This window comes from Gossypium hirsutum, chromosome D06 (assembly GCF_007990345.1).
Source record: "Gossypium hirsutum isolate 1008001.06 chromosome D06, Gossypium_hirsutum_v2.1, whole genome shotgun sequence".
NCBI classification, from domain to species: Eukaryota; Viridiplantae; Streptophyta; class Magnoliopsida; order Malvales; family Malvaceae; genus Gossypium; species Gossypium hirsutum.
The window spans coordinates 20,295,691-20,323,277 of record NC_053442.1 but is presented as its reverse complement, the minus strand read 5'-3'; the positions used below and the strand labels follow the sequence as shown (position 1 = coordinate 20,323,277).

At 36.0% G+C, this 27,587-nt stretch overlaps 2 protein-coding genes and 2 long non-coding RNA genes across 5 annotated transcripts; 1 reads left to right on the top strand and 3 right to left on the bottom strand.

The window, feature by feature from the left end:
- Window positions 1–76: 76 nt before the first annotated feature.
- Window positions 77–1,336, bottom strand: LOC107900340 (uncharacterized). The gene is made up of 3 exons (XR_005914796.1): window positions 922–1,336; window positions 356–783; window positions 77–226 (listed from the first exon to the last, which is right to left on the bottom strand). It is a non-coding gene; the product is annotated as an uncharacterized lncRNA (long non-coding RNA).
- An 829-nt stretch (window positions 1,337–2,165) lies between these two features.
- On the bottom strand, window positions 2,166–4,565 carry LOC107900339 (uncharacterized). Its single transcript, XR_005914795.1, has 3 exons — window positions 4,289–4,565; window positions 3,721–4,148; window positions 2,166–3,591 (listed from the first exon to the last, which is right to left on the bottom strand). It is a non-coding gene; the product is annotated as an uncharacterized lncRNA (long non-coding RNA).
- A 2,207-nt stretch (window positions 4,566–6,772) lies between these two features.
- On the bottom strand, window positions 6,773–11,714 carry LOC107900337 (sodium/hydrogen exchanger 2-like). Of its 2 annotated transcripts, XR_005914794.1 has the most exons (4): window positions 11,304–11,714; window positions 11,036–11,163; window positions 7,089–7,314; window positions 6,773–6,959 (listed from the first exon to the last, which is right to left on the bottom strand). XR_005914794.1 is itself a non-coding variant. In XM_016825971.2 (2 exons), the coding sequence occupies exons 1-2, from the start codon at window positions 7,263–7,265 to the stop codon at window positions 6,846–6,848; spliced, it is 291 nt and encodes a 96-aa protein (XP_016681460.1). In that variant the 5' UTR covers window positions 7,266–7,294; the 3' UTR covers window positions 6,815–6,845. The 2 variants fall into 2 exon arrangements, 1 of the variants encoding a protein (XP_016681460.1); XM_016825971.2 differs by lacking the exons at window positions 11,036–11,163; window positions 11,304–11,714 and having other exon boundaries at window positions 6,815–6,959; window positions 7,089–7,294.
- Window positions 11,715–23,156: 11,442 nt separating this feature from the next.
- LOC121218389 (uncharacterized) lies at window positions 23,157–24,536 on the top strand. Its single transcript, XM_041095564.1, has one exon. The coding sequence runs from the start codon at window positions 23,157–23,159 to the stop codon at window positions 24,534–24,536; it is 1,380 nt and encodes a 459-aa protein (XP_040951498.1).
- The last annotated feature ends 3,051 nt before the right edge of the window (window positions 24,537–27,587 follow it).

Genomic DNA, 27,587 nt, shown 5'->3' with positions numbered 1-27,587 from the left:
GGGAATTCTCAATGCAGTCAAGTTTAAGCCAAAATAGAAACTCAAGAATGGCTATTTAAACAAAACAAAGCTTCACATTGGACAAGTATTATATGTCCATCTATTTTACCTTTTACAAGGTATAATAGGGGCAGAAGATAGATAAAGAACAAATCTTACTGAAGACTAAAATATGAGAGCTTTTACCCCCACTTGTCAACAAAATAATGACCCCAGTAAAAACACCCTGCCAACAAAAGTAATTTAAATCAAAGATATCAAACAAGAAAAACATACAAAACCATGTAATCAAAACTTAGCTGAATTGTCCATGAATGACAAATCGACGTCAAAAGATGTCAATAGAGAAACTCACAATGATAAGGGCAGTAATTGATTCGTTCATCCATCTATTCTCCTCCAAAAGATGACCAATCACAATGCAAGCACAAAGAAGAGCTACAAATATGTTTATGGAGACCATAGATGCATGGCCTGAAGTAGATAGTGCCTGCAACTTAGTAAATACAACAGCTAACTCCGGCGCCACCATATTGATCTCTTTTTTAATCAAATTTTATTAAACAACCAATTGCTTCTAACTGAAACAACAAAATCCTTTTAAACAACATGAAATCAATAACAACTTTAAAATTGAACAAAAAGTTATTCTCACTTTTAAAATTGAGCAGCTACGCGGAATAAATTGGTGAGGTTTGCTTGCGCAATAGAGATTGTGGTAGCCGAGAATGCTCGAACAGCAGCAATGGTAGACTCAACATCACAACTAAACTCTTTTCTAAGCTATAAAAAACAAAACAAATGGAAATAAATGAAATGCCTAAGTAAAAAAATTCAAAACCCTAATTTTCAAATAAATGAAAGCCTAGATTATAATCAAATCTAAAAGAAACGGAAAAGAAAAGCGAAAGCGAAAAGTACCCAAGAGGCAGTGGTCGGGTTTGATAGAGTGATTGGAATTGATAAAGAGTAGGATAGATTGCTTTATGGAATTGAATCTGGTGACTCCCGATGTTTTCATTTCAACAAGCGACTCTGCGTCCACATCAACGTAAAATATTATGTCCTCGCTAATTATTCGCGTCAGATTAAAAATGTAACGCCCTGATCCTCCCACTGAGGTGTCTCCTTCGATTCCTTTCATTTTCATTTTCCCCGATTTCCTTCCTTCGGGAGAGAAGAGGAAGACATTCGTAACCAAACAAAAAGGGGGGGGAAGGAAGATGCGAAACAGACGCGATGCATTTTGAACTTGCAAACGATGCATAAGAGAGTCCGATAAAACGCTGCGTTTTGATTTGGTTTTGCCTTTGTTTTGGCTGTGTTTTGATTTTCATTTCTCTTTGTTTTAGCTACTTTGCTCGTTTGGCAGCGAAAATGAATCTCATTTCACTTAATCATTGTTGAAAGTAAGAAATATTATTTTTATTAAGTTAACGTATATTCTTAAAATTAATTAATATTATAATCCATTGTGATTATTTATCATTTAAATTACACCATATATTATACTTTTAATTTTAATAAAATTTGCCTTTTGCAATTACACCCAACAAAGACAGGTTTTATTTAATATTAAAAAGAAGAAGAAAGTGACAGGTTTTCTGTTTTAATAAATCAAGCAAAAGGAAATAAAAACAAAGAGAAAAAGGCATAAGCTGCAAAGTAAAAATAATTATTTTTATTGTATTTTATAAACTATTGCCAATACAAATAGGAAAAAAAATTAATATCATAGCAATTCTTTAATTTCTAATTTTATTATCAAACTTTTTCCATTAACAATGATTCTGGTCATCAAACATGTTTTAACCTTAAAAATTCATCTTTAAAGAAAAAAATAACAATTATGTCTAATATGAATATGGGCTTTTCTATGCTTGTCATGAAAAATGCAGTGAGGATGTATGAATCTTAAAACCCTTATTCTCACTCGAAGCTATTAAGTCCTTTTTAATTTGACTATATATAATTATTAACACTCACTATGTAAATTTTTAAGAATATTCATTTTTTAAATCCAAAGATATTAGTTTAAAATATTAATACCACAATTTTTTATTTAATATAAAATTAATTTATTAAAAAAGTGATATGTACAATTATAAAATTAGTGATTGGTGGTATATCAGGAGTTAGGACATAAAATTTTTTTCTTTTCATATGGCAACACTTTTATATAGTTAGGAAAGGTATAACACAAGTTGGCATAGTGTTGGACAAAACCGGCTCTTATTTAAGAGTTGCCTTAGGCATGCATATCCCGACCCTTATACAAAGAGTTGGTCAAAGCATATGTCGGCAAGTCTATCCCAACACTTAGGAAAGTGTTGGCCCAAAAGTATCGGCATAGTGTTGGACAAAACCGACTCTTATTTAAGTGTTGCCTTAGGCATGCATATACCAACTCTTATACAAAGAGTTGGCCAAAACGTATGCCAACAAGTCTACCACAACACTTTGAAAAGTGTCGACATAGTGTTGAACAAAACTGACTCTTATTTAATCATTGTCTTAGGCATGCATATTCCAACTCTTATACAAAGGGTTGGCCAAAGTGTATATCGACAAGTCTATCCCAACACTTAGGAAAGTGTCGGCCCAAAAGTGTCTGCATAGTGTTGGACAAAGCCGACCATATTTAAGTGTTGCCTTAGGCATGCATATCCCCAACTCTTATATAAAGAGTTGACCAAAGTGTATATCGGCAAGTCTATCCCAACACTTAGGAAAGTGTCGGCCCAAAAGCGTCGGCATAGTGTTGGATAAAACTGACTCTTATTTAAGCGTTACCTTAGGCTTTGCGTGCATTCTTGACCGTCGGTGTTGGGGGAGCTTAACTATAAATAGAGAGCCTCCCCTCATTTGTCCTCATCCATTGTAAGCTGAATTCTTAAGAATAATAGAATTCTTGAGCATTTACTCAAACACTTTGCGTGCATTCTTTCTTTGGCTTTCTGTTGTTTTTTTGTAGCTTTTTTTGACACAATCGCTTCCGCTATACAAATTGGTGCCTTGGAGGAGTTCTAAAGAATCCTCACTTTTGGGCGTAAAGGCCGACTTAGGCAAGTTTGGGACGAACGGATCGCCTAAGGTCGCACGGATTACGATACGAAAGGTCTAGCCCCGTGACACTAGTGTACCAACAGCCCCAAACAGCATGATGGTGATAAAGTTACGAAAATAATACCTCTTTTCCACCTGAAACCTGGTAGAGAAAGCAGAGATCAAAAAGGCTTTAGGAAAGCAAAATATTAACTAAATGTCGCCATCATTTTTGCTCTAAAAAATTTTAAATAAAACATCAAACCTTAACAAGTAGAAAAGACATATATGTTCCTCTGTTTACCCCAATGAAAACATTGGGGAATTCTCAATGCAGTCAAGTTTAAGCCAAAATAGAAACTCAAGAATGGCTATTTAAACAAAACAAAGCTTCACATTGGACAAGTATTATATGTCCATCTATTTTACCTTTTACAAGGTATAATAGGGGCAGAAGATAGATAAAGAACAAATCTTACTGAAGACTAAAATATGAGAGCTTTTACCCCCACTTGTCAACAAAATAATGACCCCAGTAAAAACACCCTGCCAACAAAAGTAATTTAAATCAAAGATATCAAACAAGAAAAACATACAAAACCATGTAATCAAAACTTAGCTGAATTGTCCATGAATGACAAATCGACGTCAAAAGATGTCAATAGAGAAACTCACAATGATAAGGGCAGTAATTGATTCGTTCATCCATCTATTCTCCTCCAAAAGATGACCAATCACAATGCAAGCACAAAGAAGAGCTACAAATATGTTTATGGAGACCATAGATGCATGGCCTGAAGTAGATAGTGTCTGCAACTTAGTAAATACAACAGCTAACTCCGGCGCCACCATATTGATCTCTTTTTTAATCAAATTTTATTAAACAACCAATTGCTTCTAACTGAAACAACAAAATCCTTTTAAACAACATGAAATCAATAACAACTTTAAAATTGAACAAAAAGTTATTCTCACTTTTAAAATTGAGCAGCTACGCGGAATAAATTGGTGAGGTTTGCTTGCGCAATAGAGATTGTGGTAGCCGAGAATGCTCGAACAGCAGCAATGGTAGACTCAACATCACTACTAAACTCTTTTCTAAGCTATAAAAAACAAAACAAATGGAAATAAAATGAAATGCCTAAGTAAAAAAAATTCAAAACCCTAATTTTCAAATAAATGAAAGCCTAGATTATAATCAAATCTAAAAGAAACGGAAAAGAAAAGCGAAAGCGAAAAGTACCCAAGAGGCAGTGGTCGGGTTTGATAGAGTGATTGGAATTGATAAAGAGTAGGATAGATTGCTTTATGGAATTGAATCTGGTGACTCTCGATGTTTTCATTTCAACAAGCGACTCTGCGTCCACATCAACGTAAAATATTATGTCCTCGCTAATTATTCGCGTCAGATTAAAAATGTAACGCCCTGATCCTCCCACTGAGGTGTCTCCTTCGATTCCTTTCATTTTCATTTTTCCCCGATTTCCTTCCTTCGGGAGAGAAGAGGAAGACATTCGTAACCAAACAAAAAGGGGGGGAAGGAAGATGCGAAACAGACGCGATGCATTTTGAACTTGCAAACGATGCATAAGAGAGTCCGATAAAACGCTGCGTTTTGATTTGGTTTTGCCTTTGTTTTGGCTGTGTTTTGATTTTCATTTCTCTTTGTTTTAGCTACTTTGCTCGTTTGGCAGCGAAAATGAATCTCATTTCACTTAATCATTGTTAAAAGTAAGAAATATTATTTTTATTAAGTTAACGTATATTCTTAAAATTAATTAATATTATAATCCATTGTGATTATTTATCATTTAAATTACACCATATATTATACTTTTTAATTTTAATAAAATTTGCCTTTTGCAATTACACCCAACAAAGACAGGTTTTATTTAATATTAAAAAGAAGAAGAAAGTGACAGGTTTTCTGTTTTAATAAATCAAGCAAAAGGAAATAAAAACAAAGAGAAAAGGCATAAGCTGCAAAGTAAAAATAATTATTTTTATTGTATTTTATAAACTATTGCCAATACAAATAGGAAAAAAAAATTAATATCATAGCAATTCTTTAATTTCTAATTTTATTATCAAACTTTTTCCATTAACAATGATTCTGGTCATCAAACATGTTTTAACCTTAAAAATTCATCTTTAAAGAAAAAAAATAACAATTATGTCTAATATGAATATGGGCTTTTCTATGCTTGTCATGAAAAATGCAGTGAGGATGTATGAATCTTAAAACCCTTATTCTCACTCGAAGCTATTAAGTCCTTTTTAATTTGACTATATATAATTATTAACACTCACTATGTAAATTTTTAAGAATATTCATTTTTTAAATCCAAAGATATTAGTTTAAAATATTAATACCACAATTTTTTATTTAATATAAAATTAATTTATTAAAAAAGTGATATGTACAATTATAAAATTAGTGATTGGTGGTATATCAGGAGTTAGGACATAAAATTTTTTTCTTTTCATATGGCAACACTTTTATATAGTTAGGAAAGGTATAACACAAGTTGGCATAGTGTTGGACAAAACCGGCTCTTATTTAAGAGTTGCCTTAGGCATGCATATCCCGACCCTTATACAAAGAGTTGGTCAAAGCATATGTCGGCAAGTCTATCCCAACACTTAGGAAAGTGTTGGCCCAAAAGTATCGGCATAGTGTTGGACAAAACCGACTCTTATTTAAGTGTTGCCTTAGGCATGCATATACCAACTCTTATACAAAGAGTTGGCCAAAACGTATGCCAACAAGTCTACCACAACACTTTGAAAAGTGTCGACATAGTGTTGAACAAAACTGACTCTTATTTAATCATTGTCTTAGGCATGCATATTCCAACTCTTATACAAAGGGTTGGCCAAAGTGTATATCGACAAGTCTATCCCAACACTTAGGAAAGTGTCGGCCCAAAAGTGTCTGCATAGTGTTGGACAAAGCCGACCATATTTAAGTGTTGCCTTAGGCATGCATATCCCAACTCTTATATAAAGAGTTGACCAAAGTGTATATCGGCAAGTCTATCCCAACACTTAGGAAAGTGTCGGCCCAAAAGCGTCGGCATAGTGTTGGATAAAACTGACTCTTATTTAAGCGTTACCTTAGGCTTTGCGTGCATTCTTGACCGTCGGTTTTGGGGGAGCTTAACTATAAATAGAGAGCCTCCCCTCATTTGTCCTCATCCATTGTAAGCTGAATTCTTAAGAATAATAGAATTCTTGAGCATTTACTCAAACACTTTGCGTGCATTCTTTCTTTGGCTTTCTGTTGTTTTTTTGTAGCTTTTTTTGACACAATCGCTTCCGCTATACAAATTGGTGCCTTGGAGGAGTTCTAAAGAATCCTCACTTTTGGGCGTAAAGGCCGACTTAGGCAAGTTTGGGACGAACGGATCGCCTAAGGTCGCACGGATTGCGATACGAAAGGTCTAGCCCCGTGACACTAGTGTACCAACAGCCCCAAACAGCATGATGGTGATAAAGTTACGAAAAAAATACCTCTTTTCCACCTGAAACCTGGTAGAGAAAGCAGAGATCAAAAAGGCTTTAGGAAAGCAAAATATTAACTAAATGTCGCCGTTATTTTTACTCTAAAAAATTTTAAATAAAACATCAAACCTTAACAAGTAGAAAAGACATATATGTTCCTCTGTTTACCCCAATGAAAACATTGGGGAATTCTCAATGCAGTCAAGTTTAAGCCAAAATAGAAACTCAAGAATGGCTATTTAAACAAAACAAAGCTTCACATTGGACAAGTATTATATGTCCATCTATTTTACCTTTTACAAGGTATAATAGGGGCAGAAGATAGATAAAGAACAAATCTTACTGAAGACTAAAATATGAGAGCTTTTACCCCCACTTGTCAACAAAATAATGACCCCAGTAAAAACACCCTGCCAACAAAAGTAATTTAAATCAAAGATATCAAACAAGAAAAACATACAAAACCATGTAATCAAAACTTAGCTGAATTGTCCATGAATGACAAATCGACGTCAAAAGATGTCAATAGAGAAACTCACAATGATAAGGGCAGTAATTGATTCGTTCATCCATCTATTCTCCTCCAAAAGATGACCAATCACAATGCAAGCACAAAGAAGAGCTACAAATATGTTTATGGAGACCATAGATGCATGGCCTGAAGTAGATAGTGTCTGCAACTTAGTAAATACAACAGCTAACTCCGGCGCCACCATATTGATCTCTTTTTTAATCAAATTTTATTAAACAACCAATTGCTTCTAACTGAAACAACAAAATCCTTTTAAACAACATGAAATCTGTTGAATATTGGCAATATCCCACATTAGGAAAAGATAGAAAGGGAGGGGGTTTGGTTTGTTATATATAGAACCCCTCCCCCTTTGGTTGTATCATCCCAAAATCTTCTCCTTTGTAATATTTCTAGAAGAAATATTGATTTGGTAGTGTCCGAGGACGTAAGCTAAATTGGCCGAACCTCGTTAAATCTCTGGTATTTTATTTCTTATTTGTTTGCTTATATTTAATAGCTTTATGTTGGTTATATTTATTTAGTTATTATTGCTATAAATATCTAAGTGAGTTCTGTCTAGTTGTTGGGTTTTAAGCGGGACCATTGTGACCCCTCCAATTTAACTGGGAATTTTCTTAGTATAATTGTTGGCATAATAATTATCTAAATATTTCTGATAATATTGTTATTAATATTATCGTCGCTTCCGCAACAATTGGTATCCGAGCCAAGGTTTTGTAGTATGCTCTGTGTTTGCAGCTTAGTCTGATCTTACACATCAGAAACATTTCCGAAAGCTTGTGGGTATTCCGCATTTGGTGGCTATTAAATAGAAGCTATGGCAAAAATGACAGAAGAAAAACCATCCATATCAACAACTTCCACTTCGTACATTTTGCCGAGGATTGGAACTGCAAATACGAGATTTGTAGTGGAAATTTTTGATGGAACAGGTCATTTCGGCATGTGGCAAAGTGAGCTTCTAGATGCCCTCTTTCAACAGGGTCTAGATATTGCCATTGAGGAAGAAAAACCAGAAGGGGTTGATGATAAAGAATGGAAGACCATCAACCGATTGGCATGTGGTACAATTCGATAATGTCTTTCCAGAGAGCAAAAGTATACATTCAGTAAAGAGACTTCTGCAAGTAAATTGTGGAAAGCGTTGGAGGAGAAATTCTTGAAGAAGAACAGTCAAAATAAGTTGCATATGAAGAAAAGACTGTTTCGTTTCAATTATGTTCCTGGTACCACGATGAACGAGCACATTACCAATTTTAATCAGCTGGTGGCTGATTTGTTGAATTTGGATGTGACTTTTGAAGACGAAGACTTGGCGTTAATGTTGTTGGGATCGCTTCCTGAGGAGTTTGAGTACCTTGAAACTACTCTACTTCATGGAAAATTGGAAGTAACTTTCAATGAAGTAACTGCTGCATTGTATAGCTATGAACTACGCCGAAAGGATAAGTTGAAAGGTTCAGGTGAAGCAGCAGTAGAAGCATTGGTAACAAGAGGTCGTCAGCAAAGTCAGTCTAAGGGGAAGAGAAGAAAGTCCAAAGGTCGAGCTGTTGCCAAAGATGAATGTTCTTTTTGCAAAGAAAAAGGACATTGGAAGAAAGATTGTCCAAAATTGAAGAAAAAAGGGAAGACTCCGCAAGATGCAAATGTTGCAGAATGCAATAGTGAAGCAGAGTCAGACTTTTCTCTTAGTATGACATCTTCAACATTATATGCAGATGATTGGATCATGGATTCTGGTTGTTCCTATCATATGTGTCCCATTCGGGAATGGTTCTTTGAATTTCAAAAACTAGATGAAGGGGTTGTTTACATGGGTAATGATAACACATGTAAAATAGCCGGGATAGGTTCAATTAAACTGAGGAGTCATGATGGATCTACTAGAATTTTGCGGGATGTACGATATGTCCCAAAGTTGAAGAAGAATCTCATCTCTTTGGGGTCGTTAGAATCTAAAGGCCTAGTTGTGACAATACGAGATGGAGTTCTTAAAGCAACTTCAGGAGCATTGGTGATGTTGAAAGGCATAAGAAAGAACAATTTGTATTACTACCAAGGTAGTACAGTGGTCGGGACAACAGCAGCAGCAATTACGAGTACCAAGAAGGACGCTGAGGCAACACAGCTGTGGCATATGCGTTTGGGCCATGCTGGTGAAAAATCCTTGCAAACTCTAGCCAAGCAAGGATTATTGAAAGGTACAAAGACTTGCAAACTTGAATTTTGCGAGCATTGTGTTCTGGGAAAACAACGAAGGGTGAAATTTGGCACTGGGATTCACAATACTAAAGGTATTCTGGATTATGTGCATTCTGATGTATGGGGACCGTTCAAGAATCCATCACTTGGAGGAAGACGTTATTTTGTCACCTTTATTGATGATTTTTCCAGACGAGTTTGGGTGTTTCCTATGAAGAACAAAGATGAGGTGCTTGAAGTTTTCCTTAAGTGGAAAACTAAAGTTGAAAATCAGACAGGAAGGAAGATTAAGGTTCTCCGATCAGACAACGGTGGAGAATATAAAAGCGATCCTTTCCTGAAGATATGCCAAGATTGTGGCATAGTAAGGCACTTCACCGTAGGTGGAACACCGCAACAGAATGGGGTGGCAGAGCGTATGAATCGAACGCTTGTGGAGAAAGTTCGATGTATGTTATCCAATGCTGGATTAGATAGAAAGTTTTGGACTGAGGCTGTGACGTACGCTCAACATCTCATCAATCATTTGCCATCATCTGCTATAAATGGCAAGACTCCTTTGGAGAAATGGTATGGAAAACCTGCTACTGATTATGACACCTTGCGCATTTTTGGTTCTATTGCATATTATCATGTGAAAGAATCAAAGTTAGATCCAAGAGCAAAGAAGGCTCTATTCATGGGCTTCAATGCTGGTGTTAAGGGATATCGTTTGTGGTGTCTAGAGGCAAAGAAGACGATAATCAGTAGGGATGTTACCTTTCATGAATCTGCCATGTTGAATAAGGTAAATCTAGAAGGAGTGAGTAGTACTTCGCAGCAGGTGGAGTGTACTCCGCAGCAGGTGGAGTTTGAGCAGAGTGTGGTAATTCCAGCAAAAGGTACCACTAGTGATTCTTCATTGGCAGATGCAGAGTCAGATGAGGAAGAGGTTTCTACCCAAGAACCTCAACAGCAATCAGAGCCAATTGCAGTCAGAAGGCAGAGACGAGAAATTCAGAAACCTGCTCGTTTCACTGACATGGTAGCTTATGCACTTCCAGTTGTTGATAATATTCCATCCACTTACACCGAAGCCATTCAGAGTTTAGAGAATAATAGATGGTTAGGTGCAATGGAAGAGGAAATGCAATCTCTAGAGAAAAACAAGACGTGGAAGCTGGCACAACTACCAAAAGGGAAGAAGGCGATTGGTTGCAAATTTGAAGACACTATTGAAGTTTGTGTTATGAGAAGATGTTCGAAGATGTGGAATATCGCCAAGGTGGAGATTTGTTGAATATTGGCAATATCCCACATTAGGAAAAGATAGAAAGGGAGGGGGTTTGGTTTGTTATATATAGAACCCCTTCCCCTTTGGTTGTATCATCCCAAAATCTTCTCCTTTGTAATATTTCTAGAAGAAATATTGATTTGGTAGTGTCCGAGGACGTAAGCTAAATTGGCCGAACCTCATTAAATCTCTGGTATTTTATTTCTTATTTGTTTGCTTATATTTAATAGCTTTATGTTGGTTATATTTATTTAGTTATTATTGCTATAAATATCTAAGTGAGTTCTGTCTAGTTGTTGGGTTTTAAGCGGGACCATTGTGACCCCTCCAATTTAACTGGGAATTTTCTTAGTATAATTGTTGGCATAATAATTATCTAAATATTTCTGATAATATTGTTATTAATATTATCGTCGCTTCCGCAACAATCATGAAATCAATAACAACTTTAAAATTGAACAAAAAGTTATTCTCACTTTTAAAATTGAGCAGCTACGCGGAATAAATTGGTGAGGTTTGCTTGCGCAGTAGAGATTGTGGTAGCCGAGAATGCTCGAACAGCAGCAATGGTAGACTCAACATCACTACTAAACTCTTTTCTAAGCTATAAAAAACAAAACAAATGGAAATAAAATGAAATGCCTAAGTAAAAAAAATTCAAAACCCTAATTTTCAAATAAATGAAAGCCTAGATTATAATCAAATCTAAAAGAAACGGAAAAGAAAAGCGAAAGCGAAAAGTACCCAAGAGGCAGTGGTCGGGTTTGATAGAGTGATTGGAATTGATAAAGAGTAGGATAGATTGCTTTATGGAATTGAATCTGGTGACTCTCGATGTTTTCATTTCAACAAGCGACTCTGCGTCCACATCAACGTAAAATATTATGTCCTCGCTAATTATTCGCGTCAGATTAAAAATGTAACGCCCTGATCCTCCCACTGAGGTGTCTCCTTCGATTCCTTTCATTTTCATTTTTCCCCGATTTCCTTCCTTCGGGAGAGAAGAGGAAGACATTCGTAACCAAACAAAAAGGGGGGGGAAGGAAGATGCGAAACAGACGCGATGCATTTTGAACTTGCAAACGATGCATAAGAGAGTCCGATAAAACGCTGCGTTTTGATTTGGTTTTGCCTTTGTTTTGGCTGTGTTTTGATTTTCATTTCTCTTTGTTTTAGCTACTTTGCTCGTTTGGCAGCGAAAATGAATCTCATTTCACTTAATCATTGTTAAAAGTAAGAAATATTATTTTTATTAAGTTAACGTATATTCTTAAAATTAATTAATATTATAATCCATTGTGATTATTTATCATTTAAATTACACCATATATTATACTTTTTAATTTTAATAAAATTTGCCTTTTGCAATTACACCCAACAAAGACAGGTTTTATTTAATATTAAAAAGAAGAAGAAAGTGACAGGTTTTCTGTTTTAATAAATCAAGCAAAAGGAAATAAAAACAAAGAGAAAAAGGCATAAGCTGCAAAGTAAAAATAATTATTTTTATTGTATTTTATAAACTATTGCCAATACAAATAGGAAAAAAAAATTAATATCATAGCAATTCTTTAATTTCTAATTTTATTATCAAACTTTTTCCATTAACAATGATTCTGGTCATCAAACATGTTTTAACCTTAAAAATTCATCTTTAAAGAAAAAAAATAACAATTATGTCTAATATGAATATGGGCTTTTCTATGCTTGTCATGAAAAATGCAGTGAGGATGTATGAATCTTAAAACCCTTATTCTCACTCGAAGCTATTAAGTCCTTTTTAATTTGACTATATATAATTATTAACACTCACTATGTAAATTTTTAAGAATATTCATTTTTAAATCCAAAGATATTAGTTTAAAATATTAATACCACAATTTTTATTTAATATAAAATTAATTTATTAAAAAAGTGATATGTACAATTATAAAATTAGTGATTGGTGGTATATCAGGAGTTAGGACATAAAAATTTTTTCTTTTCATATGGCAACACTTTTATATAGTTAGGAAAGGTATAACACAAGTTGGCATAGTGTTGGACAAAACCGGCTCTTATTTAAGAGTTGCCTTAGGCATGCATATCCCGACCCTTATACAAAGAGTTGGTCAAAGCATATGTCGGCAAGTCTATCCCAACACTTAGGAAAGTGTTGGCCCAAAAGTATCGGCATAGTGTTGGACAAAACCGACTCTTATTTAAGTGTTGCCTTAGGCATGCATATACCAACTCTTATACAAAGAGTTGGCCAAAACGTATGCCAACAAGTCTACCACAACACTTTGAAAAGTGTCGACATAGTGTTGAACAAAACTGACTCTTATTTAATCATTGTCTTAGGCATGCATATTCCAACTCTTATACAAAGGGTTGGCCAAAGTGTATATCGACAAGTCTATCCCAACACTTAGGAAAGTGTCGGCCCAAAAGTGTCTGCATAGTGTTGGACAAAGCCGACCATATTTAAGTGTTGCCTTAGGCATGCATATCCCAACTCTTATATAAAGAGTTGACCAAAGTGTATATCGGCAAGTCTATCCCAACACTTAGGAAAGTGTCGGCCCAAAAGCGTCGGCATAGTGTTGGATAAAACTGACTCTTATTTAAGCGTTACCTTAGGCATGCATATCCCAACTTTTATACAAAAAGTTGGCTAAAACATATGTCAACAAGTCTATCCCAACACTTAAATAAGTGTCGCCCCAAAAGTGTCGCAGTAAGCATGTTTTGTTGTAGTGGTTTTAAAAAATAATAATTATTACTTAATTGTTTTTATTTTATTTTTTAACTCAAAAATAGATTTAGAATTCACAATTGATCAATCTGCCTTAAGGTGGCAAGTTTTAGTGTAGCAAAAGTCTAGGGTTTACTGATAGGAATCCTGCAATTTGTTCTCATTATTTTTTGCTTCTGCAAGTGGATTTTTACAGCTGACAAATAAATCTCTTTTAACTAAATAGAGTCTTCATGTTTTAGTTCTTGAATTTCTGATTTAGGCTAAAAAAAATCAAAGTCCCATACCTAGGGAAGCTCTATTTTTTGAATCATGGTAGAAGACATATCGATGGAGAAAGAGTTGGAAAAATTAAGCCTTGAAGAAGAAGATGATGAAGGGATACAATTTGCGATGGAGACCAGGCCTTAGAAACCTGTTTTTGAAATGTGTTTAGTGGGTTGTTGTCTTATAGCAAGCGTAGTTAATTTCCAAGCATTAAAGAACACTATGCTCAATTTATGGCATTCATTGGGGGGAATTCAAATCTCTGATTTAGGTGATAAACGATACTTATTCTGGTTTTTTATGAGGTTGATGTGGAGAGGGAGATGAGTGGAACGCCATGGACTTTTAATAATCATCTTCTTTTACTCCATAGATTATAAGAGGGTGATGATCTGAATTTGGTGCCTTTTTGTTATGCTTACTTTTGGGTGCAAGTCCACGATCTTCCATCAAGATTTTTCTCCGATTATGTGGCGGAACAATTGGGGGATTTCGTTGGAAAGTTCCTAGAACATGATATAAAACAGATTACCTAAGGTTATCGAAATTTTATGCGTATTAGAACCCAGATTAATGTTAGAAAACCATTAAAAAGGATTATGATTTCTCAATCTAGTTTGGTTTATGTGAAATTTCGATATGAGAAATTATCTTTATTCTGTTTCCTGTGTGGATACTTGGGGCATGGCAATAGATTTTGCCAAAAGAGGATTAATTTATTCCTAAAAGAAGTGGAATATGGATGGGATATTTCTTTAAAGGCACAATCATGAAGAGCCAGTGTCATACCAAGCTTATGGTTGAGGGATGATAAGATGGAAAGGAACTTGGAGAAAATTAGAGGTAAACTAGTAGCTACGAATAACAATAATGGGGAATATAATCTTGACATGCGACAAAATAAGGGTTTCATTACCCAAACCCCAGAAATTAATTTAGACAGTAAGAATAGGTGTGGCAAAAGAAAGGGAATTGTATAGAATAGTGAGGAAATATCTTTAGTGTGACATGAAGGAAAGAAAAGACACCGGTCAAATATCAATGAATTAGGTTGAATTTTATCAAAAATGGAGGGTAAACTAGTAGACCAACAAGGAATTAATTGCACAAATCAGATATCGACGATTGTCAATAGACAAACCGACCGACCACAATGAAAATTTTAAGTTGGAACATTTGTGGATTGGGAAGTCCATGGGGCGTTAGAAGGCTTCAATATGCGTTGAAGTCGAATAGTCCCCAAATAGTCTTCATTATGGACACCATAATTGACAAATATTGGATGGAAAGAATTAGACGACGCTGTGGCTTTCAATTGGGCATTAGCATATCAACAATTGGAACACGATGAGGGCTAAGTCTTGGTTGGAAGAAGGAAATATCAGTGAGTTTGAGAAGTTTTTCTAATAACTATATTGATGTTGATATTGATGATTTTAAAATTCAGGCTAAATAGTGAATGCTTGGATTTTATGGTGCCCTAAAGACACGAGGAATGGGAGAGACATGGGATCTCTTGAAAATGTTGGGTAGAGAGCCAATCACGCTTTGGTTAGTTTGTGGGGACTTTAATGAGATTTTATACTCTTTTGAAAAGAAAGGTGGTCTTCCTAGATATGAAAGACGTATGGAGGAGTTTCGAAACACTCTTAATTTATGTCAACTTGAGGATGCGGGTTTTTTCAGGTAAATGGTTTACTTGGGAAACAGGGAACCTTCTAGAAAGAAACATTGAAGAACGTCTTGATCGAGAAGTGGCTAATATAGAATGGCTCTATCTTTTTCCTGATTATACTATTCGGCATTTGACACATTCTTTTTTCAGATCATTGTCATTTCCTATTTCAAACAAAGCATGAAGATTTAAGTAGAAGAATGAGAGGGTTTAGATTCGAAGCTTGGTGGGTCATGGAATAATCATGTGAGGAGGAAGTGAAGCGACTATGGGAAATGATCAGAGGAGGAGTGGTGGAAAAATTAGAGTATGTTGGGAAAGGCTTACAAAAATGGGCATGGGGAATAAAGAAATCACGTAAAGGGCTACCAATGAAACTTTTTACTCGTATTGCAGAATTGGATGAATTGGAAAGAACATAAGAAAATTTAGAGGAGCTTATTGATGTAAAAATTCTTCTAAATCTTGAAATTGATAAAAAAGGAAAGGTATTGGGAACAGCGAGCGAGAACGAATTGGCTAAAAGAATGTGACAAGAATATAAAATTTTTTCATACATTTACCTCCCAAAGAAGAAGAGCTAATTGAATTGAGAAGCTGGAAAATGAGTGATGGCAACTTGTTATGGACAAAAAGGAGAAGGCTAATATGGTGAGGGAATATTTTCAAAATTTATTTTCATCGAGAGGAATAAGTAATCCCGAGAATATTTTATCAGGGATTGAAAGTTGCATCTCAGAAACTATGAACCGCATGTTAACAGAAAACTTTACTTTGGAAGAAATTGTTTATTCTCTTAAAAACATGGGACTGACCAAAGCTTCCGGGACAGATGGATTTCTAGCACTTTTCTTTTAGAAGTATTAGCACATTGTGGGAAAAGAGGTTAGTGATTTTTGCCTAAATATTCTAAATAGGGACGGTTCGATTGAGGAGATTAATACAACATCTATTATCCTCATCCCTAAAGTGGTAAATCCAGTCAACTTAAAGAGTTTTCGACCTATCAGTCTTTGCACCTTAATTTATAAGATTATCCCTAAGACAATGGCACCCGATTCCAAAAAGTTTTAAATGTTTGTATTATTAAAAGCCAAAGTGCATTTATGTCAGGGAGACTTATTCGCGGACAATATTCTACTCACATACGAATTAATCACTCTATTAAATAAAAAAGATTGGGCCAAAATGGAAATCTTGCTCTAAAACTTAACATTAGCAAAGCATATGATAGAGTGGAAAATGATTTGATTGAGATAGTCATGCAGAAAATGGGCTTTGCCGATGCATGGGTGTCTTTAATCATGAAATGTGTTAAGACAGTTACTTATGCAATGTGCATGAATAATGAGATGGGGGAATCTTTCAAACCAATGCAAGAACTGCGACAAGGAGACCATTTAAGCCCATATCTATTTTTGATATGCAGTGAATGACTCTCGTCTTTAATGTGATTAGCATCATGTGAGGGAACCATAAAAGGAGTAAAAGTCTGCCAAAGGGGACCAAGTATTACACACTTATTATTTACAGATGACTGCATCTTATTTGGAGATGCTACAGAAAGAGGAGCACAAAATCTCAAAACCATAATAATAGAATACGAAATATGTTCAGGTCAATTATTTATTTTGAAAAATCATTAGCCTATTTTAGCTCGAATGTATCCAAACAAAGAAGGGAACAAAAAATGACTTTATTGGGCGTGCGAACATTAAGAGATCTAGAAAAATATTTAGGTCTTCCAAATAATGTGGGAAGAAATAAAAAAAGAACGTTCCAAATCTTGAAAGATAGAATGATTAGTAAGATTAAAGGGTGGAGTGCTCGTTTCTTATCCATAAGAGAGAATGAAGTTTTCATTAACATAGTGCCACAGGCAATCCTTATCTATGTTATGGCATGCTTTTTACTAACAAATTCTTTTTGTTTGGAATTAGAAAATCTTATGGGTCGATTTTGGTGGCAAAAGCAACATAATAAATGAGGAATCCATTAGTGCGATTGGGGGAAACTTGGGGATTTAAAAGAAGACAAGGGAATGGGCTTTAGAGTTATGTCAAAATTTAGTATGGTATTTCTTGCAAAACAGGGTTGGCGGTTAATTTGTTATCCCAATTCGTTATTAGCAAGATCGTTAAAAGCATAATACTATCCACACTCAAATTTTTTGCAAGCAAGATTAAGGAATTTACCTTCTTTTACCTGTAGAAGTCTATGGGCAATACAAGACCTTCTTGAGAAAATGATGTGTTGGAGATTTGGGTCTGGAGAGCAAATTTCAATTTGGAATGGAGCGTGGGTCCATAAATTTCAAATTGTTTGAATATGATGTAGGGTTTTATTTTCTTAAATTTTCTTCCATATCACCTTAATTTCTTTTTTCTTTTAGATGTATATTTTCTAATCAAGATTCATAGAATGGGAAACGCAATATTACATTAGCCAGCCATATCAGGCCATGAAAACCAAATAATAATGAAAAATGAAAGAATTTGACTCAACCCCAGCTAAAACACTACAATATTCAAGGTTGGTAAGGCCTTGGAATTGCATGCAAGTTTAGAAAACAAAGCATTGATCTTTCCCTTGGCGATGATGTAAGATAGCTATGATCATTCCTTTGATAAGTAAGTTTTTGTTTTAAATTTGATGAAACATCAAATATTATAGCATAATAAGCTTTCCCTAAATTGTAAATTATATGCTTTTTCTTTAGAATATATCCTCGCATTTAAGGAATATTTATTTGAATTCATAAAAAACTAAAATATATATTTGTAATTTGGATGTAGTGATAGTAAAGGTGTCATTATTCCATTTATGGCAGGAAATTAAGTTATACCAGAATTTAAGATTTTTTTATAGATAATTGTAATAACAGATTTTGCCCGGGCTTTAAAAGGCCCAATTTACAATCGGCCTATGTGGCCCAAATTGAAACAAACAGAGGCCCAAAGCTAGACCCATGCCTAAAGCAATTTCAAAAACTCTAGGGTTTCTGAGGGAGCCTCGCACCGCAGCCACTCAGCCGGTCTTCCGAATCTTCGCAATCTTCACCTGCACAAAAATGGAAACAAACAGTATATAGAAAAAATCAAGGATTGCAAATCAAGAAGAGATCAAATGAGATTTGTTTCTTTATATTTTATTTTAATATGGCTATAAAAAGCCATTGCACATACTGTAATAGGGATTCGGATTTCAAAATCAATAAGAATACACAATTATTTTCGCAGCAAAACACAGTTAGTTCAATATCCAAGAGAGCAAAAATCAGTCCAAAGGTTTACATTTTTTTCGCTTTTCTTACTTTTTTTTATTTTCACTTGCATGAAAAGAAAACCAAAATAAAAAGGAAAGAAATTACCTGCTTTTGGTTTCTGAAACGCCGCGGGAAGGAAGAGGACCATCTCCGATGATAGACGGCTAGAATCTGAAAGGTTTCTAGGGCATTTTTAGGTTTTTTAGTCGATTTTGGGAATTTTGAGCCAAGATCTAGGCTCAAGTGTGTTGAAAAGACCAGATTTGGGGTTTTCCTTTTTCCGACCACCGGATAAGGCGGTGCCGGCACCGGAGATCGGCAGTCGGCACAGTGGCGGTTGACCGGCCGGTGACCGACCGATGGCCGGAGAACCAAGAGGCTGAGAGTGTTTTTTTTGAGGATTTGGTTTTTTTTAAATGTGTTTTGAAATGAAATTTTGTTTTAATTTTTGGCTTAAATAGCCAATTGAAAACGGTGCCGTTTTGAGGGGAGGATTTGCTCGTCGACCCGATCCGGACCCAAGATCCGCATGTTTTTATGCGGAGGGGCAAATTGCGCTTTTAGCCCCTCCGCCTTTTAATATATTTTCAATTAGGTTTTTTTTATTTTTTTAAATTCGACCTTTAATTTATTTTAAATTGCAATTTAATCCTTTTGAACGGTGCCGTTTTAGAGGAGAAGGGAAAATTACCCTTCCAACCCCTCTATGTAATTCGCGCGTTCAATTTGGTCCTTCAGACTTTATTTATTTACGGATTCACCCCTATTTTTTTTACTTGCGACCCAATTTAGTCCTTTTTCCATATTTTTCTTAAAATCAGTATTTCTGATAATTTTTTTATGAAATTATTATTATTATATATATAAATATGTTTCTTTTGTATGTATTTATACATTAAAAAAACTAATATTTTTTGTATATTTATAGACATATGTTTTATTTAATTAATTTTGATATTATTTTAATTATTTTAAACTTATATATTTTTATGGGTACATGTATACATTTTTTTTATTTCAATCATTTGTCTATTAATTTAGGTTTACAAATTTTTTTATTATTATCTTGCCCATTTATTTGATATTTTGCATGCCATTATTTTATTTATTTGTTCATATATTTGCATTATTTCTATGCTATCGTAGTATTTATTATTGCATTATATATTTAATGTAGCATAACATTACATTATTTTTACTCGATTTTTAAAATCAAACTTTTTCAAAATGGGGATAATGCTTGTATTTAGGATTTTCAAGAAAATTGAGCCCTAACGTATTGGGTTCCGATTTTCTTCGTTAAATCTAACATTCGAACATTATTCTTTAATAAAAAATAAGAGTTCATTATTGGGAATTCAACACGTTGTGTCCTAACGTATTGGATGTGACGCATTGATTTCTCGAAATGAAGATTTTTCCTAAAAAATAATAAAGGAAATATTCCGAGTTTGGAATTTTAAAAGAATTGTGCCCTAACGTATTGGGCCACGATTTCTTAAATCTTGGATAAATGGATATTCTTTTAATTTTTTATACGAGTATTCTGACCTAATTCATTTTGGAGGAAATTAGAATATTGTGCCCTAAGGCATTGGATGTGACATTTTTGCTTCTCTAAATTGAGAAGGGTCTTAATACGCAACGTTTTAAGTTTTTTAAAGATTATATTTTTTCGACCTTAAGACACTAATTAATTAATTAGGTACCAATTTTGGGCGTTACGAGGGTGCTAATCCTTCCTTGTACGTAACTGACTCTCGGACCCATTTTTTTTTAAAAACTCGTAGACCAAAGCCGTTTTTTAGGTGATCCAATCACACCTCAATAAAAGATTGGTGGCGACTCCCAATTTTCATTTTTTAAAGTCAACAACCTAAAATTTTTTGTTTTCAAAAAATGGTTTCGACAGCTTGGCGACTCCGCTGGGGACATTTAAAAAAAAAAAATAAGAGAGTCGAGCCACAAAGTTGATTAATTTTTATTTTATGGTCGAGAAAGTATTTGTTTTAAAAAAATTTCATGATATCTTTTTTGCATTCATTATCTTCTTGCTTAATGTATTTAAGTATTGTTTGCACTACACATTACATGAGTTGAATGATTTTACCCTTTAAGTGGGAGCAAGAAACTAGTCCTTCGTGAGGTTTTCACCTCCGTGCAGGGTAGTGGACCGCTTCCGGGATACATCCGTACCTATGTCTTCGTGAGATTTTCATCTCTGTGTAGCCATAGGGAAATGTATTCCCCTGAACTGAATTCGGTCCATATGAGCCTATAATGGGTGAGGATTGAGGAATCTGCTAGTTCGAGTACCCTTGATCTAGAAGCCAAACCTCATATAATGAACCTTAGGAACTTGCCCTAGGTAGAACTATGCCAAACCCCTAGAGGTCACCCGAGTAGGTGCTTTATTCATTTGCTTTTACTTTGTACTAACTTGTTTTTTATGTTGTTTTTATTATGATTGCATTGCATTTGCATCTTAAAAAAGAGGTGTTGATTCACATTCAGTTGCTAAATAAAGAGCTTGTCATAAGAAAATGGGTTTCTTGATAAAGTAGATGACAATATGGTTGTCCAAATATAGTCCAAGAACACATGATAAGAGAAGGATGATAATTTAATAGAGGACTACATGACTATGGCTCCGTTGCCCAAGGATTCAAGATGGCAAAGATTATTCGAGAGCTGCTGAACCTTCTTAAAGAGAAGCCAACGAGCATCACGAGGATGAGTGAGCAACAAGTTACGGCTTGGATCGAGCAAAAAGGAGATAGAAGAGACGTTTTTTTTTGAAGAGTTCGTGAGATTTATTTTAACGCTCGAATGAAGAAGAGAATCAAATATCTCCTCCTATGAGGGCAAGGCCGTATAAGTATCCATTTTATGTAAAGAGATTTGTTTTCTAGTAAAGTTTTCTAAATGGAATTGAACCAGAATCAGCATCTCTTTATGCATTCATTGCATGCATTCGTAGTGCATGACATCATAAATATTAAAGTCTACTAAAAGAGTCTAATCAATTGAAATCATTCCTCAGTTAATCTGGAAAGCAACCAACTTGCCAAACACTGCTACGGTACTCGATCGAAAACTAGAGACATGGACCAAAGGCTAAAATAGTTCCAGGAGTAAATGCAAGAGCAAATGAACGAGCAACTTGAGAAGATTCAACAAAAGATGATGGATAAAATAATGGAATCTTAGGGGAGTATGATGGCTAAGTTGACTCAGTTATTGACTGGAGGAGTTGACAAAGGGAATAGCTCAGTGCTCAATATTGAAGGAGACAATGAGGGACCTGTTTATTCCTCAGGACTTACTTCTCAACAAGCGGGGATATATCTGTGCAAATCCTCCGTCACTATCAAGCCTCAAGACGGTACTGAAACACCAATAAACTTTCAAGCTAGATTAGGCTCCAACCTTGGAGACAATCTTGCTAATCCTGTTATCCCTGACTTCGACGAGACAATCGAGAAAATGAATGGTAAATTGCCGAAACAACTCGAGGAAAGGTATAAATGGCTGGAGTAAAAAATTAGAGCGATAGAAGGTACTGAAAGCTACCATGGAATTGATGCTAGAGAATTAAGCCTGGTTCCAGGTCTAGTACTTCCTCACAAGTTCAAAATGCCAGAATTCGAGAAGTACAACGGGACTAGTAGCCCCGAAGCCCATATTACTATGTCCTGCAGGAGGATGACTGGATATGTTAATAATGACCAGTTACTGATACATTGCTTCCAGGATAGCCTCACATGGGCTGCATCCAAATGGTATAATCAACTGAGCCGTACCCAAATTAATTCATGGAGAGATCTAGCACAGGCATTCTTAAAATAGTACAGTCATGTGACTGACATGGTACCTGATAGAATTACTCTGCAGAACATGGAAAAGAAACCTGGTGAAAGTTTCAGGCAGTACGCACAGAGATGGAGGGAGGTTGCTGTCCAAGTTCAGTCATCTCTTCTAGAAAGGGAGATGACGATGCTTTTCGTCAACACATTGAAGGCACTATTTATTACACATATGTTAGGAAGCGCTACTAAAAGTTTTTTCGACATAGTCATGAATGGCGAGATGATAGAAAACGCTATTAGAAGTGGGAAAATAGATGCTGAGGAAAGTAGCAGAAAGGCAGCCTCGAAGAAGAAAGAGAGCGAGGTCAACAACACAAGTTCATATTCGAAGACAGTTACAGTGAATCAGCCGGGAAAAGTGGCTGTTAATCAGCAAGGATCATCAAAGCAGAGATCTGATACAAGAAAAAATACAGAGAAAATTCAATTTACGCCAATTCCAATGACGTATAGGGAGCTATATCAGAATCTATTCAATGCACACGTGGTTGCCCCTTTCCACTTGAAACTTCTGCAGCCTCCATACCCCAAGTGGTACGATGCAAATACAAGGTGAGACTATCACGCGGGAATTGAGGGGCATTTTATAGAACATTGTACGGCATTCAAAAAGTTGGTGGAAAGACTTATAAGCTTAGGCGTGGTTAAATTGGATGATTCACCCAATACAGAAAATTCGTTACCTGATCATAACGGAGTGAACATGGTAGGTGGGAGCATGGGTAGAAAGATCAAGGAGAACATATCAGAGGTGAAAATTCCTTTGAGGTAGGTTTGGAAAAATATGGTAAGAAGGGGATTGATCGTCCCGAGTTCAGAGAGAAGCTTCGAAAGGGTGGAAAATTACTGTGAGTTCCATCACGATGAGGGACATAAAATCCAAGAATGCGCAGAATTCAGAGCATTGGTTCAAGACCTGATGAATAACAAGGAGATGGAATTTCATGAAGAAGTTAAAGAGGAGAGGAGCATTTACACATCAGAGTCTTCGAAGGTTCCAAGAGTAGTGCAGCCTGTGGTCATTATCTCGCGACCTAAGAAGGATGAGGTAAGAACACCAGCAATGCCAAGGATCATAATAAAGAAACCTGTAACCTTTCCTTACCAAGACAGCAAGAAGGTTCCATGGAGCTACGAATGCAATACAACTGTCCTAGGAAAAGAGATTGCAAAGAACCGGTGTGTGAGGGCCAATCCAGAATTTATGAAAGAGGCCATAATAGGGGAGCACAAAGGGAAAATAGCTGAGCCAGTGAAGGAGGAAGAAGCTGTAGGATTCCTCAAATTTTTAAAGCATAGTGAGTATAATGTCGGTGAGCAGTTGCATAAACAACCGGCTCGCATATCTGTACTGTCCTTATTCTTGAATTCAGAAGTACATCGAAATGCATTGATGAAGATGCTAAATGAGACCTATGTGTCCAAAGATATTTCTGTCAGCAAGCTAGATCGGTTGGTCAATAATATTAGTGCTGATAATTTCATATTTTTCAATAATGATGAGATACCTCCTGGGGGCATGGGATCTACCAAAGCTTTGCATATTACTGCACGATGCAAGGGGCATATTTTGCCAAGAGTAATGATTGACAATGGATCAGCTTTGAACGTACTGTCATTATTCACACTTAACAGGCTACCTATAGACAGTTCGCACATGAAAACGTGTCAAAATGTAGTGAGGGCATTTGACGGTACAGAAAGGAAGGTTATGGGAAGAATTGAGATACCCCCATTGATTGACCCAACCGTCTATGAGGTAGATTTTATTGTGATGGACATCAAACCTTCCTATAATTGTTTATTAGGAAGGCCATGGATACATTCGGCAGGGGCAGTACCGTCATCATTGCATCAGATGTTGAAGATAGTGTTTGATGGTCGGCTAGTGACAATAAAAGTCGAAGAGGATATAATAGCAGCTGTATCCAATGAGACGCCATACGTAGAAACCAATGACGAGTCAATAGAGTGCTCATTTCGATCTTTGGAGTTTGTAAATGCGGCATTTGTTCCTGAAGGGAGCAAAATTTTGGTGCCAAAATTATCCAAAACTACAGAGATGGGTTTACAGTTGTTGGTGGGAAAAGGAGCTTTACCTGGAAGAGAGCTAGGGAGATATCTTCAAGGGAGAACTGAGGTTCCAGTTCTGAAAGAAAAGTAAGATAATTTTGGCTTAGGATACAAGCCAGATAAAGGACAGAGAAGAAAGGAGATAGAGAAAAGGCAGGAAAGAAGAATGGCGCGTTTAAATGGGGAGGAAGATAAGTGGGAGCCAATGATAATTCCCCACATATCCAAAACTTTTGTATCTAGAGGAATTATTCATCAGGAGAGAAAGAAATCGGTTGAGGAAAACATTGAGGAGATGTTGGGAAATATGCACATTAATGCCATTCATGAGCTTGGGAATGAAGAGAGAAGTTGGCTAGACATTCGTCCTTATGAGCCTGGGAGTGTTTTAGGCAATTGGACTGCAGAAGAAATACCTGAAGTCTTTAGAACTGTCTCAGAGTAATATTCAAAACAAACTTGTTGTTTTAGCCTAGAAATAACAAGAATTCTTTTGTGAAATAGGCTTATGTTTTAAAATCATTATTTTAATAAAATACATCTTTGCAATTGTTTCGAGTAAATATTCTTTCATTCTTCCCATACGCCTAAATATATTCTTTCATTACATAAATAATTGCACATAAATTCATACATTCTTTTGTAACCATAATAGGTCTCTGTGTATCAATGACGTGAATAACACTGCTACGAGCTCAGAGTGCCCTTTTGAACGAAACGTGTGTTTAGAGGGATCGCGCGATTTTGAAGGTGATGAAGAGGGTGGTTTATCTTTGGACTTGTTGAGGATGGTGGAACAAGAGGAAAAGCAAATCCTACCTCACAAAGAGTTAGTAGAAGTTGTGAGCTTGGAAGAAGGGAAGGAGGTGAAAATTGGAACTGAAATTCTTGCAAAGACAAGACGAGACCTCATTGAATTACTCCATGAATTAAAAGATGTCTTCGCATGGTCATACCAGGATATGCCTAGATTGAGTGCTGACATTATAATGCATCGCCTACCCATAAAAGAGGATTGCAAACCAGTTCAACAGAAGCTCAGAAGAATGAGGTCTGATATTGTGCTCAAAATAAAAGAGGAGGTTAAGAAACAGTTTGATGTTGGTTTTTTACAGGAGGTCAAATATTCTGAGTGGGTAGCCAATATCGTTCCAGTCCCTAAAAAAGATAGAAAAGTACGAATGTGCATCGATTACAGGGATTTGAACAAAACAAGCCCAAAGGACACCTTCCCATTGCCATATGTTGATATTCTGGTGGATAATACGGCGGGATTTTCGTTGTTTTCTTTTATGGATGGGTTCTCAGGATATAATCAGATAAAGATGCATCCAGAAGATTTGGGAAAGACTATGTTTATTACTTTATGGGAACATTTTACTATAAGGTGATGTCATTTTGATTAAAGAACGCGGGAGCAACATATCAGAGAGTCATGGTAGCCTTGTTCCATGACATGATGCACAAAGAAATTGAGGTGTACGTTGATGATATGATTGCCAAATCCAGAACAGAGGAGGAACATGTGCAGGTCCTGAGAAGATTGTTCTTAAGATTAAGGAAGTTTCAGCTCAAGCTTAATCCGACAAAGTGCACTTTCGGAGCTAGGTCAGGAAAATTGTTGGGATTTATAGTTAGTGAAAAAGGAATCGAGATTGATCCAAACAAGGTCAAGGCAATACGAGATCTATCGCCACCACGCACCCAGAAAGAAGTTCGAGGTTTCTTAGGAAGACTGAATTACATTGCTCGGTTCAGTTCACAGTTGACCGAGAAATGTGATCCCATATTTCGCCTTTTGAAGAAATATAATCCTGATGTCTGGAATGAAGAATGTCAGAAAACCTTTGAAAAGATAAAGCAATACCTATCCAATACCCCAATTCTGTCACCACCCAGCCTAGATAGACCCTTGATTTTGTATTTAACGGTGTTCAACAACTCCATGGGATGCGTGCTGGGTCAACATGATGCGACTGGAAAGAAGGAAAAGGTGATTTACTATCTCAGCAAGAAATTCACTAATTGTGAGATGAAATATTCGCCTATTGAAAAATTGTGTTGCGCCTTGATTTGGACAACCAAGAGGTTGAGGCAATACTTACTCTATCATACGACTTGGCTAATTTCAAAATTAGACCCTTTGAGGTATATGATGGAGTCAACAGCATTGAATGGAAGAATGGCTAGATGGCAGATCTTGCTCTCTGAGTTTGATATCGTATACGTAAGTCAGAAGGCCATCAAGGGAAGTGCGATAGCAGGTTTCTTGGCTAGCAGGGCTCTGGAAGATTATGAGCCTCTAGACTTTGATTTCCCGCATGAAGATTTGATGTATGTGGAAAATGCTGAAGAGGATCCCCAAGAGAATCATTCTTGGAGATTAAACTTTGACGGAGCATCGAATGCATTAGGCAATGGGATTGGGGCAGTCCTGGTGTCTCCGAATGGAGATTATCATCCATTCACCAGTAAATTAGAATTTGATTGCACTAATAACATGGCTGAGTATGAAGCTTTCATCATGGGTATACGGGCAGCCATAGAGCGGAAAATCAAGACATTAGAGGTGTACGTGGACTCAACATTGGTAATATACCAGCTAAGAGGGGAATGGGAGACAAGGGACCCTAAATTGATTCGTTATCGGAGATTGGTTTTGGAATTGATCGAAGAGTTTGACAACATTACCTTCTGTTATCTCCCACGAGAAGAAAATCAAATGGCAGATGCTCTTGCTACTTTAGCTTTCATGATTAAAGAGAATCAATTAGATGACGTGAAGCCCATTCAAATTAGTATTTATGAGATCCTAGCCCACTGTTACAGCATTGAAGAAGTGGAAAAAGACGATAGTCCTTGGTACAAAGATATATTGCTATATGTGAAAAATCGCTAATATCCTGATCAGGCAACGGAGAATGATAAGAGGACATTGAGGAGACTAGCTATTAACTATGTCTTAGATGGGGAGATCCTATACAAAAGGGGAAAGGATCGAGTACTGTTGAGATGTGTGGACGCTGTAGAGGCTAAGGAAATTTGAGAAGAAGTCCATGAGGGTGTTTGTGGAACGCACGCTAATGGATTCACCATGGCTAGATAGATTATGAGATTCGGGTATTACTGGTCCACTATGGAA

Excerpts from the sequence above, each read along its gene's own strand:
- LOC107900337 (XM_016825971.2), bottom strand. The coding sequence starts at position 7,265 with ATGGTGGCGCCGGAGTTAGCTGTTGTATTTACTAAGTTGCAGACACTA. Across the intron at positions 6,960-7,088 it reads CAATTACTGCCCTTATCATT|GGTGTTTTTACTGGGGTCAT; the intron begins GTGAGTTTCTCT and ends TTTTGTTGGCAG.
- LOC121218389 (XM_041095564.1), top strand. The coding sequence starts at position 23,157 with ATGGTAAGAAGGGGATTGATCGTCCCGAGTTCAGAGAGAAGCTTCGAA.